Source organism: Protopterus annectens, chromosome 11.part0 (assembly GCF_019279795.1).
Source record: "Protopterus annectens isolate FY-2018-M chromosome 11.part0, PAN1.0, whole genome shotgun sequence".
NCBI lineage: Eukaryota > Metazoa > Chordata > Ceratodontiformes > Protopteridae > Protopterus > Protopterus annectens.
This window is the reverse complement of record NC_056745.1, coordinates 1,041,443,225-1,041,464,859: the sequence shown is the minus strand read 5'-3', so window position 1 is coordinate 1,041,464,859 and position 21,635 is coordinate 1,041,443,225. Positions and strand designations below refer to the sequence as shown.

The 21,635-nt window shown below is 42.7% G+C and overlaps 1 protein-coding gene across 1 annotated transcript in view; it reads left to right on the top strand.

Moving 5' to 3' along the window:
• GTSE1 (G2 and S-phase expressed 1) overlaps nucleotides 1-21,635 on the top strand; it is a 999,478-nt gene that overhangs the window by 204,951 nt on the left and 772,892 nt on the right. The window contains exon 3 of the mRNA XM_044087269.1: nucleotides 7,493-7,663. Within this exon, the coding sequence (XP_043943204.1) occupies nucleotides 7,493-7,663 (171 nt within the window). The remainder of the gene's footprint in view (nucleotides 1-7,492; nucleotides 7,664-21,635) is intronic.

Here is a 21,635-nt window from a genome sequence, read left to right as displayed (position 1 = left end):
CTAAAACATGGTGGAACTAGTCCACAAGCAAATTATCTAATCAAATAAGAATTTTGAAAGCATGCAAGATTTAATTTTCGTTGATAGCTTCATACCTGCTACCTTTTTTTGGGCAGCCAGTCCCTTTTCATTTTCCATTGTCATGGATGCGTCTGCTCTGGATTGAGGGCATCTTTGTCGGACAATAATGGTCCAAGGCTTAAAGTGCTCATCTTGATCCTACAGGCTCTTCAAGTCCCTCCCATAAAGTGCTGTTTCCAACACGCACATCATGGCATTTGCATGGTACGTAAAACTGAAGTTACCCACTCTTATCCTTTGTTTCAGGGCCATGAGAGTAGGGGGGGGGCGTATCTTCAGATTACTTACTAGTAGCAACTCTCATTCCTGGGAACCCACCTGTGTCAGTAGCAGGCTCAGCTGTTGCCTGTTAATAAGACAAGTGGTCCCAAAGCATGATGGTGATACTTAACTTGACCTGCCACTGGGAAAAGCTTTAGTATAATAATCTTGCATCCCCAACAGACACCAAAGGAAGCAACTTCTTTTCCCTAGTTACATCTACTAGAGAAGCATATTATGGATGCTGTGTTCCAGAGGTGGTCCTCAGGTCTACTATATGCATTCCCTCCCTTTGCTGTAATCCCATCTTTCTTCCAAAAAGTGACTACAAGGACAAGGTCATCCTTATAGCCTTGTTTTTGCTATGCAGAACCAGATTTCCCCAGTTATGCTCTTACCTCTTTATTCAAGGCCCTATATTTTAAGGCAGTTGGGACTCTGCTGTCTCACCCATCCTGAAAAGCTATACCTGGACTTCTAGTCCCTGTGCTTGATTTTTCTAATTTTATTGATGGCCACAGATGCACAGTGCCTGCCAAGGGTCACCCAGATTGCTAATGTCCAAAGATGGTCTGCTAGAAACACCTATTTAAAAAAAAATGATTTTATTTGAAGTACTTGGCACATATATTTGACATAGGCTTGAGTTATAGCTCTGTCAGAGTTAACGTTTTGGCAGTATCCATTTTTCACTTGGATGCTTGAGTTTCATTGGTATCTGTTAAGTTTTGTAAAATGTTATACTATCTCTGATGTAAAGTGATAAATTCCTCACTTAACCAGAGTTTGATTAGCAGCGGAGGCACTTGTTGGATTTGTCAGGTATCGCTGACTTGCATCTTTTGGGGAGAGGGTATTGGAGGCATGTTATCCATCACATGATTCCACAGCAGTCTTTGGTGAAACTGGAGTCCAAGCTAGTTGCTAGACAGCCAGGGCAGTATTGAAAAATTGCATCAGTGATGGAAGTGAGTGATATATCCTCTCTGCCCATTGCATCCAAGCTCTAGTGTTTGTTACTGGGCATGTGCAGTAGTGTTAAGGTTGTCTGATGGCTGCCTAAATGATGACCCCTCTTGTCAGCTGTCACCCTGTAGTGAAGTGGAAAGAAATGGATCGAGACGGGCAGATATGGTCTGCAGGCAGCTGAAGAGAAAGGAGAAAAATAAGTTTATAGAAGATTTTTAAAGGAACTTTTTAAGTTTGGTCGCCATTCAAAAGATTCCTTTCCAGCCTGGGATTTGAATTTTCTTTAGGAATGCTTAATATCTATCATTGTTTGAGCCTGTTGATAGGACTGAGATGAAATTTCTTCCTGCAAAATATTAGTCAACTACTTGCTAGACATATTTCTGAAACCCAGGCTGTGTGCATAGATCCTCCTTGCTCAGTGTTCTGTAAAGACAATGGCTTTGAGAAAGAATCCAATATTTATGCCTAAAGTAGTCACTGATTCCAGCTTACAAGCAGATGATACTCTGGTTGCAAAGAAGTATCCCTTGGGTATATTGGATATTCGTAGGCTATATGCGATTGTACTTAGACTGAAACTAATTGTCTCAAAAGAGATCTCTGCTGTTTGTTTCATGTGGTCATAGCACTCTGTTTCTAAGCAGACTGTATCTAGGTGGCTATCATGATGCAAAAAAAGTCAATTCTAATATGGTAAGTATGACCAGCTATTGCATGGCAATTCTTGTACTAGAGCAGTGGCCTCCTTCCATGCCTTTTTCAAAAGTGCTTTTATGAATGAAATTTGCAGCTTTGACAGACTTTTTTGCATACTTTTACTGGACAATTTAAGCTGGATGTGATCCAGGTCTGTTTTTAGGGTTTATTCTATACAATAAAAAAGGGTCTATGTTAAATCAGCGAATGCTGATTTATCGACCCTCTAAGTGAAAGCTTAAAATCCCAAACACTCTGAACAACGATTTTTTTCCCCCAGGGAAAAAAAAATCACTGTTCCACAAAAAAAAAAAAAAACCTTCAAAATAGTAAATAGGAAGCATACTACCCCATCAAAATGAACAGGTGCTCTCGGAAGTTCCTCCACTTCTGGCTGGGAGCCAATCATTACCTGTTTCGAGCGCTCCCCTTTGGTCTCACCACAGCCTCCAGGGTGTTCACCAAACTGATGGCAGTAATAGCGGCTCACCTGAGACTCCAGGACATACAGGTTTTCCCTTAGCTAGACGATTGGCTTCTTGCTGCACCTTCCAGGCATCAGCTCTGTCTAGCCCAGCAATGGGCATCACCATCAATCTCAGCAAATCTTCACTGGCCCCGTTCATATATTAGATTTCATAGGTGCTCAGTTTGACACAATTCAAACCAAGGTCTTTCTTACCTCAGAGAGGATATAGTCACTGAAACTTCACGTCCTGGGTGTCCTTCAAGCCCAACCACCGATGGTGGAAATAATATTGAGGGCATTGAGATCCATGGTGGCCACGATCAATCTCTTGCCTGTAGCATGTTTTCACATGCGAGTTCTTCAGTGGACTCTTGCAGTCCAGTGGTCCATGTTATACCTTCCGTTGTCTTACCCGGTCCGACTCTCTCGGGTGTGCAGGAACTCTCTTCTGTGGTGTTTACACACACTGGACCTTTTTCGGGGTCGTCCCTTTCTCCCCCATTTCCCTTGGCTACAGTGACCATGGATGCCTCCCTGCTTTGGGGGGGGGCACTGCTAGGGAAGGACAGTCCAAGACGCATGATCCCCTTAAGAGACCAAATTGCATATCAGTGTCCTGGAGATGAGGGTGGTGCTTCTAGCGTTGCAGGCTCTCCATGCTCATCTTCCCCCCAGGAACGATTGCTATCCAGACAGACATGTTTGTGGTCTGGTACATCAACAAACAAGGGGGGGAACCAGGTCTTACCCCCTATGTCGCGAGGCCATGAGAGTGGGCGATCTCCACTAGCTGTTTTCTGGTGGTAACACACATTCCAGGAAGGTCCAACATTCTAGCGGACAGGCTCAGCAGGTCTATTCTGATGCCTTATTGAGTGGTCTTTGAATCCTTCAGTAGCAAAACGGATCTTCCTCAAGTGGGGTCAGCCTTGCTGCTGTGTCTCTGCGTCTCTTTCCAATGTGAAGTGTAGCAAGTTTTTCGCTCGGAGCTCCCCTCCGGGGGAAGCTCGCAGAGACACTCATGCTTGGACCCCCCAGTCTGCCATATGCCTATCCTCCACTTCCTTTAATTCCGAGATTCCTTCAGAAAACTCGCAAGCTGGGGGAGCCTAGTAATCCTCGTTGCCCCATTCTGGCCTTGCCAAGTCTGGTTTCCCTTCCTGTGATCTCATCTGGTGGCTCGACCATGGCTGTTGGATCCAGTTCCGGATCTCATTTCTCATCCTTCAGGGATTCTCCATCCAGATCTGGGCAGCCTGAAGCTTACCGTCTGGCTGCTCCTGTTCCCCTGATTGTCAGGACTCCTGGTTTATCTTCACCTGTCAAAAAGAATCCTGGTGGCTGCTCATAAATCTTCCACAAGAAAGGTATGCTCCAGTAAATGGAGACCTTTTTCAGTCTGGGCCCCATGGCATACCATAGATCCCTACACTGCTCCAATCTCCTCGGTTTTGGAATTCTTAGCAAGGATCTTCTGACAAGGTGCTACTTTTTCTACAGTCAAGGTTCAACTTGCGGCGATCTCTAATTTTTATGTGGGGCATAATATAGTTTCCTTGGCATCTTATAAGTTCTGCAAAGCTTCCTAAAAGGCACTTTCCTTCTTCGGCCACTGATCAAGGACCGTACGCCACAGTGTGATCTTACGCTGGTCTTGCAGGTGTTTGTTTCTCCTCCATTTAAACCTGCAGCTTCTGTGAATCTGCAGTTTTTGTCTTGGAAGACTGTGGCTATTACATTTGCCAGAAGGGTTTTGGAACTTCAGGCATTGTCAGTCAAACCACTGTATATGATTTTTCATAAGGATTAGGGTATCCTTGAGTACTAATCCCTCCTTTCTTCTTAAGGTAGCTTTGGAATCCAATATTAATCAGGTCCTTAATCTCCCAGTCTTTTTCCTGAGTTTCCAAAAACAAGGGAGAATACAAATTGCACTTGTTGGACATGCCCAGACGGTTGCGTTTCTTTTTGCACAGGCTAAAGTATTCCATAAATCTGACCCACTATTCGTGTCCTGTTCTAAATCCTTATTGGGGAAATCAATATCCAAGGTCACCATCACGTGTTGGATTTTCCAGTGTATTATGCTGATGTATTCTACTAAGGGATTAACACCGCCAGGTCAAGTGAAGGCACATTCCACCAGGTCCATGTCTACTTCAGCTGCCTTTCTGGTTTAGAGTTTCATTAGATAATATTTGTTCTTCAATCTCCTGGGCTTCATCTCATACCTTTATCTCGCACTACAAGGTTGGACATCATATCCAGGAACAGGGCATCTTTTGGCTCCGCAGTGCTTCGGAATATCATTCCATGAGGGCCTCTCAGGTGTTTAGTAGCTGGGGACTCTGTCCCACATGTTGAAGACCAAATGGAGATGACACCTTCAGATAAAGAAGTTATGTACTTACCATAATGTTCCATCTGAGTTGTTGTTCTTTTGTCTTCGACAGTCCCTCCCTCCTTCCCACTGCCTTGTATAGACTGCGTGGTCTCATGAGCAGAGGATAGTCATTACCAGGATGCCTATTACTCTTTCCTTCTAGTTATGGCTACTTTGGCGTGGAACAAGATTTTTGGGTGGGGCGATGCTAGGTTAGGCAGCAAACTCCTGAAGGCAGGAAGGAGATGGGGGCATTATGGGTAGGGGAGGAGCTTCACGTTCTGATCAAGATGCTGGGTATGCGGTCATCAGATCCATGCCAGATCCAGGAACCCACTGGTTAAAGACAAATGAACAATAACTCAGATGGAATGTTATGGTGAATACATAACTTTTTTTCAAGTGGGAAGGTTCAGCTGGTGCCACACTAAAATGGTTGTCAGTCTGCAGGATGAAATTGGTTCAGAAATGTGCCTTTATCTATTTTGTGCCTATAACCATAGACTACAAAATGTTGGCAGGTCTTAGTTCAGTGATGGCGAGCCTATGACACCCCACAACATTTTGTGTGACACACTAGTATTCACTGATAACAAAGTTACCAAGGAAACTGCTTTTGCATTTGTTGCTTGTGTGAAGTGCATTGAATTATTTTGTGCCAGGAGCTAGTTCATCAACACGGCTGCAGAGATAAGGAAGTTGTTAACATCAAAGACTATTTCGTTATACTTTCTTGATGGTCTGCAAAAGGCAGTGCCGGTATTGTTTTCTCTTCGTGGTTACACTTCTGCGAAGGACTAGTCCGCATTTCTAGGAGTGTACTGTTTTATATTCCTCTCAACTGTCCCTCTTAATCCCTTCTAAAACTGGCAACCTTTTGCAATTAACAATGATTAATTAGATTTATAGACTAATTTTACTTCAGAAAATGTATATTCATGTTCATTTTGTTCTGTCAGTGTCTCAAATTAATAGTACTAGTAGTTTAAAACTGTCCATGTCTCTTATTTCTAGATTTGTCCCTGATTCTTTTGAGATTTATCCCTGATGTATTGAGAGCCATGCTGTTTCATTTGTTTATTTTATTGAGGGGTGACACAAGCGGAGTCAAGTTAGGCATTTTCTGAATTTTTGACATGCCGAACCCAAAAGGTTCGCTGTCTTAGTTTGATGCCCTTCCTGTAAGGGCATATCATGTTAGAATTCTTTAGAGCTTCCTTCTTGTAACAATAATTTGATTATTTCTTGTGTTTGTGCTCGCACCTCTCACTGGCATACTTATGTCATCACATATATGGTTTAGGAAGGCACTCCTGGACCCTTTCCTCCCATTTCTTTCTTGCTAGTCATATAGTTAGTGTTGGCCAGTCCCTGGAATTATACACTCACATGCTTGATGTCCTATATTATTTATTTATTTACATTTAACTGGCTAAGTTGATTGGTCCCAAGACCTTTTTCAATTATGACCCCGGCTTAAATTAGTATGTGGCAGCTAATGTTAGTTATTTACCAAGCATTTTTACAGACTTGAGTTAACATTAATTACTGTTCGTTTGAACTGGAATACCAATAGAAAATCAAGTTGTATACGTAACTGTACTACCAAGCAAAATTTTCAGTGTTACAACAGTGAATTTCAGACAGAAACTTAATTCAAAGCAGCATCTGGGTGAGAATTCCTTGAGTTCATTTTCAGTGATTCAATATATCTTGAAGTTACTTGACAGGAAAATTTTTGTATCTCTCCACCAAAATTGATGTTTATGTAATTTATCTATAGATTTCTGACGTTTTAAACTTGAAAATAATAAAATGTTCCTATATTATTATGCTAGTTTATGGAGCTCTGAAAATTCACTGCCCTCAGTTGGCCATCTAGGCTGCGCTCCATCCTTTTCTGTCTATACAAGTCTAGTGAGCAAACCAGAGACCAGTAGGAACCTGCCAGTATAGCTTAATAGTTTCTTATTTTCTCAGTGTTTGGTAAAGCACCAAACTCCGTCTTGAGCCCTGAGGGAGGAGAGTTGCATTGTGAGAGAGGTGTACAGCTAGAGCCTGAGAGAAAGTTTCTTGAGATGCAGTAAAAGACCATGCTGATGCAGGTGTGTTTAAGCTAATGTTATGAGGAGCACACTCCCCAAAAAAATCTGTAGTGTTGGATGTTTGTCATTATATTTTCTACCATACAACACATCTTAAACTAGTGTGTAGTACAGAATCTTCTGTCTGTTTTTTGTTCTTACATGATTGTACTCTGTCCAAAGCCCTTTTTAAAGTGAAACCATAAAAGCTGTGTAAGAACATATATATGGTTGATGTCTGGGAGCTGAATTTGTGGTACAGTTTTTGTCGCGACTTATTTTTGGGAAAAAATGACTAATACTTGTCAGAAGGACTAAAGCAGGTAGTAATTCACCCCATTAGTAAAATTCAGGTTGGAATCGCTAGCCTTATGAAAGTTGCTGCTGCACGCATTAGACTTTTAATATATTCTGTTTCAATAGTTTTGCACATTATACCAATCAGATTGCCAGGAGTGTTTGTGTACATTGGAAGTCTGTTTATCTTTTTGAACTGTTAATCTAATCTATAAATTATGTTGTGTTAACTGGAGTACATCTTTTCAGCCTAAACCTGGCTTCAAAGGTAGTCCAAGGAGAAGACATCCCAGTAGTGCTGGATCATTAGAAGATTTGCACTCTGACAATAATACCAGTATTACTTCAGACATCAGCGATTCTTCTTTTAATAGCAGCAGTCTTGGACTTGGAAAGAGAACACTGCCTCTACCTAGCAAGGTAATACATTCTCTACATTATCTTTTGTCAGCTTTGTAGTATTTAGTTGGCTTGACCTGCTAATTCTGGATTGCACATTATATTTTGCTTGTTAGTGTAATGTTCTAAGGAAGTGAAATTGTGCTGACTTTTAACAAGAAAGATGAAAATGGTTTCCATTGCTGTAATCTTTACTGAGTGTTTAAGGTAATTAGAAATTAAAAACATTGCAACTGTCTGGCCGAATGACTGAGAAAAAAATACATGGAGTTCTTTATAAATACTGTAAAAAAAATTACTATTTGTATACAAAATTCATATAATTCATTCTTGAAAATTAATTTGTAATTGAATGATGCAGTATATGTAGGACATCATGTAGAAGATAATGCTTTTGTTTTCATTCTTTTTTTCCCCACTTTTGAAAGATATGAGAGGCATCCACAGCAGTGGATCTTTAAAGAGTTACTGTCACTGTACTTTTAGTAAATTTATTGGTGTGCAGGGATGCTTAACAGAAAAGACAAGTAGCATTTCCATTACTGCTCCCTTGCGTAGAGATTACTTTTGTAGCCTTCATGAGTTATGCCATTTCAACAGTAGTGTGGCATTTTTCTTCGCTGTGAGTACTGATGGCACTTTGCTTTTATGTCACTTTATAATCTGCAGTCTCCCACATGCCATCTATTCCTCCTTACAGCAGACTGGTGTCTATGAAGCATACCCAGGTTTATTTTCTTGAGCATTATTTAGGATGTATGACAAAAGAAAAGTTCCATTAGGTCCCCTCAGAGGAACCAATCTATGTAACCTGAGTCTTCGCTGGACCCAGTGATATTGCCTCTTATTCAAAGATGGGAAGGTCAGATATCAGAATCTCTCATTATGAGTCATTAAATCGATTAAGCTATAAGAGCTGATCTTGACTACAGTGTAATTGAGGAAGTGCTAGAAAATCTGCTGAAATTGTATTAATACTGCTGCAACAAAAGTCCTCCCTTTTTAATTTTAAAATTGCTTTGTAAGATACATCTCTCAACTTTTGAGCATTAAAAATCATAGCATTTCTCTCTAAAAATTCTAGTAAGTAGATGGGCCAGAAGAATGTGTACTTTATTTTCAAAGTAGAATGTTTTCTTACGTTAGACCCCATATATAGTAACTGAGAAGTGAATTAAGTCTACATAAAGATTCTTTATCTATTTGCCTTGTACAAATCGTTATGAATAATTCAAGAAATCTTGAAGGAACAATGCTAAATTTGAGGGTAAAAAAATCAATGCACTGTGCATAAATCATAGTATTAAGGGGTATGTTGTAAGATGCTGACTGTAAGAGTCTTGTAATGGTATGAATCCATATCACTGCTTAAAATTTATATTTTGAGTGCCATTGTCACAGCATACTGGTTATCTTTTGTACATTATGGTGTTCTTGTATAATTATTGGCTATCCTACTCTTTTTTTTCACTTACTCTCATTGTCCAACAGTAGGGATCTTTGGTTAGACTGCAGTTAGGATGCATCTTCCTGATCACTTTGACATTTTTTCTGAAGTTTTTGTGACCAGGGGTATATGTACTTTATGCCACCTAGCCATTAAGTATATGCTATATTTTCAGTTGCACAGTTCAGATTATGATTTTGGCCTGAGGTCGTGAAAACTTCTCTCATTTGATGCATAAAGTGAAGCATTTTATGATAGATAATGAGCAAAGTCCTGCATTGATCGACAAATACCAAGGCATTCGCCCTCAGTGATCACATCACCAGTAAACCTCTAGACAAGCAACTGTGGTTAAATAAAAATAAAATCACGATATGTGAGACTTTTTTAATATAAAAAGTTGAGCTCTTTCATCCCTAATAAACAGGACTTCATCAGAACATCAACCATTCCCCTTGTTCCCTTTTTATATTTGTTAGTTTACATAGCAATTAACAAACTGCCCAATCAAGACATGAGACAAAAACTTTAAAGTGCAATACCAAATATTAAAATGACTATCATAAAAATATTGGATTGAAACCTACATTGCATTTATACATGAATATAAAATATAAAAATACAAAATAGGAAAAGCTATTCAGAAAAATGTTCATGAATTATAAAATGTGAATAATATTAAATAACCATTATAGTTTAACCGTTAATTTTAACATACTTGATGTGAAGTTGTCACTGTCTTGTCTTCATTCTATACTGATGGGTATGGAACCAATCCTCTGTTCCGACTTGGCCGCTTACTAAAGCTCGAGATCTGCAACTAGCTCGTGGCTCCATCCCTATCCCATGATGCTGCAGTGCTTTCCTCAGATCTTGTTTGCCTCTGAAGCAGATCGAATCTACGACTAGCTCGGGCTGCGTAAAACATTTTTTCTTCTGTCAAACTTGTTATAGTTAACTAAATTTTCTGGTGTGTGTGTGTGTGTGTGTGTGTGTGTGTGTGTGTGTGTGTGTGTATATATATATACAGTGGCATCAGCTCCATCTTCCAGATCCTCCAGGAGCTTATCAGAATTTGATGCAGATTGCGTGGTGCAGAGGTTACTGCAGACACCAGTGCTTGCTAAATTGCTGTCAGGACCAACTCAGGTGAGTTCGAAGCAGACGTTGCCTGTTCCTGTATGTTCCGTTCCTCCTCCAACTCCAGTTTGAGTTTCGGTGCTGGAAAACTTGGCACCGACAATAATGAAACTGACGGAACAGAGATGATCTAAAGATTCTTCTATTCTGATCACTCTGACTACCTTAGAGCCTTCCAAGGTGTCTAGGAGCTGACACTCACCAGTTGGGTCTGGGGGGGGGACAGTCGGACTGAGACTCTTTTGGCTCCGACTCTACCCCTTGGAGCCTCTGCTCAAGTGAACTCTGCTCCTACCTCTGCTTTGGAGCCATCCCTCATGATACCGGGGAGATCATCAGATTCTTTGGAAACCTGGGATTGTCTTGGGCCATGGGAGGGGGGCCTTCGCAGCCATGAAGAGAGCTCTGTTCTCACGGACATCATCTATGATGTCGGAACCAAGCATTCCATCCCAGAAAGCACCAGTACCTCTCTGCACAGGCAATTACCCAAAAGCGTAGAGATCCTGAGCCTCAGAAAGCCCCATTGGGTGAGACCCTTTCTTCCGAACCCTCTACGGAATGCCCCACCGAAGAGGTTCCCTGGAAGAAAACATGGAAGAGGAAGCATATAGACTCCCCGGATGAGTCTATTATATCGGACATGGACCTCGAAAAGTCGAAAGGGTCCCCATGGTCACCCTCTGAAGATGTATCCTTTGCGGACATCTTGGAAATCCTTAGAGGCGCGGCTGGAAACCCATTACCCCTTCTGATGAGTCCAGGTACATGAAGGCTTTTGGGTCTCAACATTCAGCCACCTGGGTGTCTCCACCTTTCAATGAACTGATGGAATTAGTGTCTCAAAATGTGTGGGATTTTCTAAATACAGTGGAGCCTGTCCCTCGGAGGCTGAACAAATTTATCACCGCGCCTAATGACAAAACCTTTCTAGCTAAAGGAATACCTGTAGGTGCTATGGTGGTAGAGGCGGCCACGAAGAAGGAATTATCTGAGACTTCTACATCTGTCTGTCCCCCGAATAAGGAGTCGAAGACCATGGACAGGTACTGGAAGCTTATGTTTTCTTCAGCGGTCTTCACCCTTGGGTCCCTGAACTACCTCACGCATTTTACAAGACTTCAGAGAGATCGCCTGAAAGAGTTAGGAGATACTGTACAGGGTACAGTAGGTGCGGAGGTAGCAGACAAGGTTTCCTCCCAGCTTGCCACCCTAAATTCAGTGGTCAACCTGTCCATGAGGCTCGTATCTTATGCAGCTGATGGAGCAAGCAGGTCAGCCTGTTTCGGAATTGCCCTTGGGAGACATTCCTGGATGCATTTGTGTAATTTCATGGAGCCCTTCATGTCATCTTTTGTCAGCACCCCATTTGATGGCTTGTCCTTGTTTGGGCCTACAGTAAAGGAAACACTTACCGATGTGAACAAGGAGAGAGTCTCTCTGCCGTAAGAGTCAGTTTTTCCACACCTTCTAGACCCTATCCCCAAGGGTAGGGTCAAAAGGGAGGGAAAATGTTCACAAATCCCAGAGGGCCTTTCAAGACGCACAAGGTGAACCTTCCTCCAGGGGCTGAGGAGGAAGTAATGGAAGACACCACCCACGAGGCAGAGGGGGGAGTCCGCAGAACCAGGTGACCGCAGCTCTTACTTCAGTAAACCCTTTCAGCGCTCCTGAAAGGCAGCCTGTCTGTCTCTGGAGGCAGTCAAGGGTCATCTTTCTTTGTATCCACAAGCCTGGCTAAGCATAACAGACAAATGGGTGCAAAGCATTATATCCAGAGGCTACTCAATCCCCTTTCCATTGCCACCTTTACAAACCCAAAAAATCCTGGGCATTCCAACCAGTCACAGGAATCGAGCAACTATAGAATATCAAAAGTTGCTAGAAAGTCATCCAGTCAGTTCCCGCAGACCAGATAGGATCTGGAACTTGCTCAAAATTCTTTTTAGTTCCAAAGAAAACCGGGGACTGGAGATCCATATTGGATCACAGCAGACTAAACAAGTCTGTAAAGAAGACTAAGTTCCGGATGATTATGTTGCAGTCAATACTTCCCTTTTTAGGGAAAGACGATTGGATGCGCTCGATAGACCTCCAGGATGCGTACTACCACATCAAAATGGACAGGCCATCCCGGAGGTACCTCCGCTTTTGGCTAGGAGCCAGTCATTACCAATTCTGAGCTCTGCCCTTTGGTCTCACTACAGCCCCCCAGAGTGTTCAAATGCAGGTCAGTAGTCACTGCTCACCTGAGGCGTCAGGGATTCTGGGTGTTTTTCATATTTAGATGACTGGCTCCTAACCGCCACCAGCAAGCACCTACTTATTCAAGCGAAGGACAATACCTTGGAACTATGTGCTCAACCTGGCATTTCAGTGAATTAAGAAAACTCTGCTTTATTGCCATCACAACGTAGCAACTTTATAGGCACAGAAATAGACACAACAAACATGATGGTCAGGTTGCCTCCAGAAAGGGTCCAAACTCTTGTCTCCAGATCTGGGACCTCCTCTTCAAGCCCAAAGTACAAGCAAGGACAGTCCTAAAAGTATGGGGCACTATGGTAGCAGCAATAATGGTGCTTCCCCTAGCGAAATTACACATGAGAATCGTCCAGTGGATGCAGTTTACTCAGTGTTCCATGCAAGAGCTAACAATGTCCCATTTGTTAACTCTGACTGAAACCTGCAAGAAAGATTTTCGTTGGTGGCTTCATTCAAATCAAGTAACGATGGACCGACCCATCGTTCCCCCTGTTCCATTAGCTACAGTGACCACGGACGCTTCCCCAATAGGGTGGGGGGGCATTATCAGGGATAAACAGCCCAAGGCACTTGGCAGGACCATGAGGCTCATTTGCACATCAATGTACTAGAGATGAGAGCAGTGCTCATGGCGTTGCAAGTATTCCAGGACTCTCTTCCAATTGGTACAATTGCAATACAGATGAACTTTTATGTCAGTGGTGTGGTACACAAGCAAACCAGGAGGAACCATATCTTAACTCACTCTGTCGAGAGGCCCTGAGAGTATGGCAGTGGGCGACATCCTCCCAGCATCTTCTGATAGCAATGCACATCCTGGGGAAATCCAACGTGATAGCGGACAAACTAAGCCAAACGAGTAGTCCCTGAAGAAAGTAACAGGATATTCTGCAGATGGGGTCAGCCTTGCTGTGACCTATTCGCCACAGCCACAAATACAAAATGCAGCAGCTACTTTGCCCTGATCCCCCCCCCCCTTCCAGGGGAGTCCCTGAGGGGATGCACTTGTACAGGATTGGCCTTCGGGACTCCTTTATGCATTTCCACCCTTTCCTTTAATACCCAAAGTTCTCCAGAAAGCCAGCAGTCTGGGAAGGACCCTAATTCTAATAGCCACTTTTCTGGCCACGTCAAGTATGGTTCCCCTTCCTGAAGCCTCATCTTCTGGAAGAACCATGGATTCTGGACCGTGCCAGGCCTGCTGACGCACTTGTCTGGGAACTTCCATCCATCTCTTCACTCTCTAACATTGACAGCATGGCTGCTCCAATTCCCAATGTAGCCAGGCTACACAACTTTACTTCAGAGATTCGCCACATATTAATTTCTTCTCGTACGATTTTTACGAGGAAACTGTACCACAGCAAATGGAAAAGATTCTCAATCTGGGCTTCACAGCACCTCTTTGAGCCCCCCCCCCCTATTCAGCACTCTTAGCTTTCATTTTAGAATTCCTAGCCAAGCATTTTAATGAGGGAGCTACTGCAGCAATGATACGGGTCCAGCTGGGAGCAATATCCAATTTTCATATTGGGAATGAAGGTATAAACATTGTCTCATAAACTCTCTGTTTTCCTGAGGGGAACTAATTTGCTAAGACCACCAATATGACCACCTTTGCCACCATGGAATCTTAATTTTGTTCTGTCTTGCATAATCCTACTTCCCTTTGAACCAGCATCATCTTGCGACCTGAAATTTCTATCTTGAAAAACAATTTTTCTTGTAGCAATCGCATCATCAACAAGAGTGTCAGAGTTACAAGCTTTAACAATCAAACCTCCCTACATGATTTTTCATAATGATAGTGTCACTACGTACAAACCTTTCCTTTCTACCCAAGGTACGAGTTCAATCTAAATCAGTCAGTAGACCTACCAGTATTCTTACCTAAGTTTGGCAATAAGGTAGAATACATACTTCACCATCTTGATGTTCACAGGGGGTTACGTTTCTACTTGCATAGAACAAAAATAGATAGGAAATAGGACCAAATTTTTGTCTCTCTCTCTCTCTCTCTCTCTCTCTCTCTCTCTCTCTCTCTCTCTCTCTGAAAACAAAAAAAGGTTTAGCAGTAACCAAGACAACTTTATCCGGATTGTTGTCAGATTGTATTTCATTTATTTGTCAGCAAAAAAACAGTTGCCAAATAAAACAAGGGTGCATTCCACCAGCTCAATCTCAACTTCTCAGACCTTTAAAGCATATTGCTATCACATACCATTTGTGCAGCAGCAACATGGGCAAGACCTCACACCTTTATCACTCATTACAAAGTAGACTTGGCCTCCAGTGACAGAGCCTCCTTTGGGTCCACTGTACTGAAGAATATCCTCCCATGAGCCACCCAGGAAAGATGGTGCTAGGGAAGCTGTCCCATCAGTAAAGAATGAAAACGAGACAGGACAACTTCACATAAAGAAGTTATGTACTCACCGTAACATTCCAAGTGAGTTGTCCATCTCGTCTTCATTCTTGCGTCTCACCCTCCAACCCCCATCCTCTTAGCTCCTGGAGGAAAAAGGAAGTCTTAGTGTTCAGTGATATATTTTGGTCCTTGTCCGAGTTTGTAGATTTGATATATTTGCACATCTGTATACAGTTAGAGTAGAATATAAATTCACCAACAAACAAGATCTGAGGAAAGCACTGCAGCATCAATGGGATAGGAATGGAGCCATGAGCTAGTTTCAGATCTCGGGCTTTAGTAAGCGACCAAATCGGAACCAAGGATTGGTTCCGAACCCATCACTATAGAATAAAGCCTAGATGGACAACTCACATGGAGCGTTATGGCGAGTACATAACTTTTTTATGGGAGACAAGTCATTTAATCCAGGTAAAATGCTGGCATTTAATCTCAATTGCCAGTAAAGCTCTCAGTATTCCAGGGTATCTTCCCAAGCCGCCCCCACCCCTTTGGATTAGGTAAAATTTGCTTAAGAATAACGAACAAAACTTGCCATTATTCATAAATGTTTGTGTTTGTACATTTGTACAAACCATTACTTTTCTATTTTATTAACTTCATTAATAGTGCTCATATTAGTTTTTTGAGAGCTTTGTTTTACCAGTATAGTATGACTGATAGTGGTTACTAAAAGCTGTATAATACCATGCCTATAGCACAACAATTACAAGTTTTGTTGGATCTCCGCTCTTGTGATAAAGCTTTTAATTTTAATACTTGACCCACAAATATATATTTACATTTTCGCCATGATCCATATCTTAACCTGTCCTTATTGCTCTTAACACTATTGTTTGTCCCCCTCCCCCCATAGGTGTTACCTCTTTCCAGTTTCTATTTTCATGAATATTTTTCTGATAGTGATTTTAATATTTGGTATTGCACTTTAAAAAGTTTTTGTCTCATGTCTTGATTGGGCAGTTTAATTGCTATAGAAACCAAGTAGTATAAAAAGGGAACTAGGGGAAAGGTTGATGATCTGATGAAGTCTCGCTGTTAGGGATGAAAGCACTCAATGTTGTATATTAAAAAAAATTTTTTACTGAGATTGCGATTTTATTATTATTTCAACCCCAGTTCCTTGTCGAGAGATTTAACCGTGGCTGTGATCACTGGGGGTGAATATCTCGGTATTTGTCTGATTCCTTGCCTTTGTTTTCTGAGGTTATCTCCTATTTTGGGGTTATTAGTTAAAATCCCACATTCACTTTTTCACTACTGTGTGGAAGGGAACCACAATGTGAAGCACTGTCGTAACAGCAAATGGTGTAACCGAGACATTCACAATTTTTTTGGCTTCGGCTGACTGACAATTATTACCCCATCTCAGCCAATCAGCCCATTTGTTCCCCATCACTGGTGGGAGGGTTGAATATGAGGCGTCATCATTAATGCCATCAGGGATGTCTACCAACTGACAACTGCTTGGTGGGTCGTGCAATGGGCATCTGTATTATACCACTCCTCATTTCTCTAAGGGGCTGATGGTCGCAGGATGCCCACTGCATGATCAACCAAGTGATAGCTACTTGGATTGTGCAGTGGGCATCTGCACTGTATCACCCCTCATTTCTTCAAGGGGCTTATGTCAGCAAGATGCCCCATCCACCTGTAAGGAGTATTGCATTGCTGTTTCCCCAATCTCCACCAGGGAAATCCAACTACACATGTGCACTTGTGTGTTTACTTCCCTCAAAGATGGGTATTTTCATCCTCAACTGTCTGTTCAGTAAAACACTTGAGTCTCTAATCGAACTCTGGCCACATGTCCTGTAGTCGGGGCTGTACCTCTCTGCTACCAGTGCAGTCTACCCACAGTTATTTGAAGTGGAAACTTCTGGCTAACATCTGTATCAGGAGGGTAGTAGCAGCTGAAAGTTTCTTGCATATGAATTGATAGGAGGGCCCCAAGTGCAACCTCTAGTTTTCTGTTTGAAGCAGTATCAAAAGGCCCAAGAAATAAAGGCTGGGTTATGATCACATTCCCTTCGAGGAAAAATCGTACATTATCTGGTCTGTCTACTTCAAAGTCAACAACAGGCTTCCATGCGTCATCTACCAAGATATCCCATGCTCATATTCCTCCCCTCACTCCTGTAATATACCACATTGTCCTTATTGTCCACATATTTGCCACTGATCGCATTAGCATCTTCAGGTGCTCTTAGGCTCATGCGTTTGCATATTTATATAGTTTACTGTACTTTGTCATCTCTTCATTTGGCACTGCAGGTTGAAGCTACCAATTTTCTTTATTATAGTAGGGCAGACTTTCTAGTGCTTTGTTGAAGTTAGAAAGTTCAGCTTTTTTCTCTTCCTGGGATGCTTACAGTGACTTTTCTTAAGACTTTAATTGTGTTTGACAGTTTATTTCTAAATTTTGAAATGATTAGATTTATTGTACTAGTATTAGTGGCTAATGGTAAGGAAGAGGCCTCAAGTTTTCAGAAATGCTGCCAGGTTGCTGCCTGAAGCTTCCAGCAACAGACCACAGACTAATTAGCATCTACCAAATTCCCTGTGCTCAGAAATCTCCCTTTATTTCTGTAATGTCCCACACCTGCCTTACTCCAGATCAAGTTTGACCTGAATTAATTACTTTGCTAAGGAAATGGACAAAATACTCCCATACTTTGGTCTCTGATTTGTTCAACCAGGTCTGTTTGCAGGGGCAAATTAGATGATGACTGGAAAAGCTGGATGGTTATGGATCATAACAATCTAACATTATGGTAAGTAACTTTTGCATCTTTCATGAGTCAGATGTTCATCGTGTTACCCTGCTGCAGTCATCACACTTGGGTTATCCTGTCGTCAGGCGGTCCCGCAGATTGCCGGAATTCCAAAGTCTTGGTCCGGTGTCGGTTACTGTCGCCTCTTCCCTGACGTCAGTGCGCCAGGGGTATATATAATGCAACCAATGCCATTTTCTTCAGTCTTTCTTGCCGTGCGGTGCCCGAAGCAGAAGCAGTTCGCAAGTGCCGGTCGGCCGACTCCTGAGATTTTCAAATTCGAATTTCAGACCGAAGTCTTCTATAAAGCTAAATACCCCGTTGGGGAAACGTTTCTTGCCTCAGACCGATGTCCAAAAAAGTTAACAATTGTATTTCTTGTGGGAAGCAAATACCTCATAAGGATTTTCATTCTTATTGCATACCTTGCCTAGGCCCAGACCACGACGTCACTTGTCGGATTTGTGCTAGGTTTAATAAGCGTACTATTAAAAGACGCTTTGATTTCGCACGACACTACTTCGGTAGGAAATTTAACTACACCATGCCGTCAGAGCAACCGACTACCGGCGTGCACAAAAAACCGTAGGGATAAGGACAGGCAGCCCAGGCCTAAGCCAGATTCCGAGGCCTTGGCTGATCCTGTCTCTGGTTCTCCGGTCCTCAGTGAGGCTCCGACGCAGCCCCTGACTACCGTAGATCTGGAACCCGAGACCGCTACGGAATGTACCAGGCCGACGCAGCCTTTTACTTCAGGCCCTTCCGACAACTTTGCTTCAAAAGACGTCGGTGCTACAGAAACGCCATTGGTTTCTGAAGGCGTTTTCAGACAGACTCTCACCATTAAAACGTTTTCTAAGTCAAAGACTCCTCCTAAATCTAAAAGGACTGCACTTCAGTCTCTTGTTCAAGGCCCTATGCCTAAGAAACAGATGCTCAAAATGGCTGAAGATTTGATTTCTTTAATCAGGGGTTCACAGCCCCCTCCTGACAAAAGGCCTAGGCAAGAGGAAGATTTTGCTTCCTCTGAGCAAATGTCCATTTCTTCAGACTCCTCTGAGGACCAAGACTATTCCTTCTCTCCTTATGAAGATTCTGATGCTGAGGACTCCATTCCCTCAGCTTCTCCTCCTGAAGACTACTCCTTTGGGGAAACTTTACACACTGTGAGGGAACATTTTCACTGGGAAGGTCAAGACTACTCTGATTCAAAGAAAAGGCTCAGAGAGTTTCTTTTACTCCCCCAACACAGACCACTTGCCATCCCACCAGTTTTGAACATTGTGGATGATGTCTATTTAGAATCCAGTTTCAACCCAGACTCTCTACCTCATGCTCCGGCTAAGCCTGACAGATACTACAGAGTGCCTGATTCCCACAAATTTCTTTACAAAAGCCCAGTAGCTGACCCAGAGACCATCTCCCAGGGTCCCAAGGGGGCTAAGGCTTCTATGGCTAAAAACCCAGTACCTTCTGAGAGGGATTCCAGAGCACTAGACAGGTGGGGGAAAAGGTTTACACCTCAGCCACACTAGCTATGAGGGCACTGAATTGTCAATTCCATATGCTTAAGTATCAGCAATTTCTAATCTCTCAGTTAAAGCAAAGAATTACCACTCCCTCAACAATCTGAATTGAAAGAAGTACAGGATCTGTTGCACGCCACTGAGCAGGTGGGCAAACCTACCTTACAATGTGGGTTTGATTCTTTGGAGGCCTCCTGCACAGCAGCTGTCACTGAGTCTGTTATACGTAGGCATGCTTGGTTAAAGGAATAAACTCTGCCTGATCATGTTAAAGCAAAACTACTAGATGCTCCCTTACAGCAGGATGTTCTTTTTGGAGTTAAAGCAGAAGAAGTTTTAAAGAAAATGGAAGATGAGGCAAAATCTATGCAGACAGTCAAAGATTTCCTACAAGTACAACCCCCTCGCTTCAGCAGAAACTGGCCAACAAAAAATTGGTCCTTTCCAGCCACTGACAGACTGCAGAGGGGGTAAATACAGACGCCCAAGGGGCAGAGGACAACCACAAGCCCAGTATAAACCTCGCCAATGGGGCACTACAACACAGAAGGGAAGAGAAGACCGGTCTCAATCCTACAGAAGGCAAACTCAATGACTTGCACCTCATCTGGCCAAGCAATACTCTCTTGGCAGCCCCCTTGGGGGGAAAACTCGCACTTTTTGCAGACAACTGGAACATTGTCACAAAGGACAAATGGGTGCTAGACATAATTTTACGAGGATACAGATTCCACTTTCACACCTTGCCAATGAAAAGAGGAATGCCAAACCTGCCACAAAATCAATGGTCAGAGGCACAAAAGCAAATTACAGCTCTCATGGACATGAGAGCCATTCCACTGGTACCTACTCTAGAGCAAGGCCAAGGATTTTACTCTGCTCTTTCTAGTGCCCAGAAAGGACAATGCCTGGAGACCAATTCTGGACCTTTCAATTCTAAACACTTACAAGTACCCAAATTCAAGATGCTAACACTACAGCAGCTACTTCCCATGTTGGGCAAGGAAGCATGGCTAGTAACGTTGGACCTCAAGGAGGCATACCTGCATGTCCCTATCAGACAAAGTTGCAGAAGATACCTCCGTTTCATTGCAGTTTCAACCCATTACCAATTCTCTGCACTGCCGTTTGGCTTATCTACTGCGCCCAGAGTTTTCACAAAATGCCTGGCACCTGTAATTGCATACTCCAGACAGAAGAATTCAAATATATCCATACCTGGACGACTGCCTCATCCAAGCAGAAAGCAAAGACATTCTCTTACATCATCTGGCCTTTGTAAAGCATCTACTAAACTGCCTGGGGTACACAGTAAACGAAAAGAAGTCAAAACTAGTACCCTCTCAAAAAATGACTTACCTGGGTGCCAGCTTGAATACAACGGCCCAGAAGGCTTATCTTACGCCAGACAAGCAACTACAACTGACTCAATATTTCAAGACAATGGCAACAAAGACCCAATTAACTGCAAGAAAAATTCTGCAGGCTTTGGGCTTCATGGCATCTTGCATACTAATACCATTTGCAAAGCTGCATATGAGGAAATTAAGTGGTACCTAAAAAGCGTATGGTCTCAACACAGCCACAGCTTGGACACAATGATACCTCTCATTCCCTGCCTACTACAGGAATTTCTATGGTTGTCACAGGCATGTCACCTCAATGAGGGTCAGCCTTTCACCTTTCCCCCAGCCAGGCAGACTATCACAACAGATGCTTCAGACTATGCCTGGGGGGCACACATGGCAGGACAAATGCATTCAAGGCCTATGGACTGCAGATCAATGAAATCTGCACATAAATCAAAAAGTGATGCTAGCTGTACAGAAAGCTCTGACAGCCTTCAAGGATCTATTACATCCATGACAACTTGCAATAAAGACTGATGACACCACAGTAATGTGGTACATAAACAAGGGGGTACACATTCCTACCCTCTATGCAGGCAAAGAATGATCTTATGGAACACAGCTCTGGCCTACCAAGTTCAGTTACAAGCTCAATTCCTGCCAGGACAGAAGAACACATTGGCAGATGACCTCAGCAGAAACATCAAAAATCCCCACGAGTGGAAACTAGATCCACAAATATTTGCAATGATAACTCAAAAATGGGGTCTTCCAAACATAGACCTGTTTGCCAGTCCTCAAAACTACCAACTGACAAAATTTTGTACAAGGACATTCCACCATCAAGCTTGGAAAGTGGCCTCCCTCTTTTTCAGTTGGAAAAACCTGACAGCATATGCCTTCCCTCCATTACCTCTCCTCAGGTTCTTTTGAAGGTCAAAAAGGAGAGACCACGACTGATTCTCATAGCCCCAGACTGGACACGCCAGCACTGGTACCCGCTATTGAAAAATATGGCCCACAGCCCACCATGGATATTGCCTCAAATACCCAATTTGCTCACA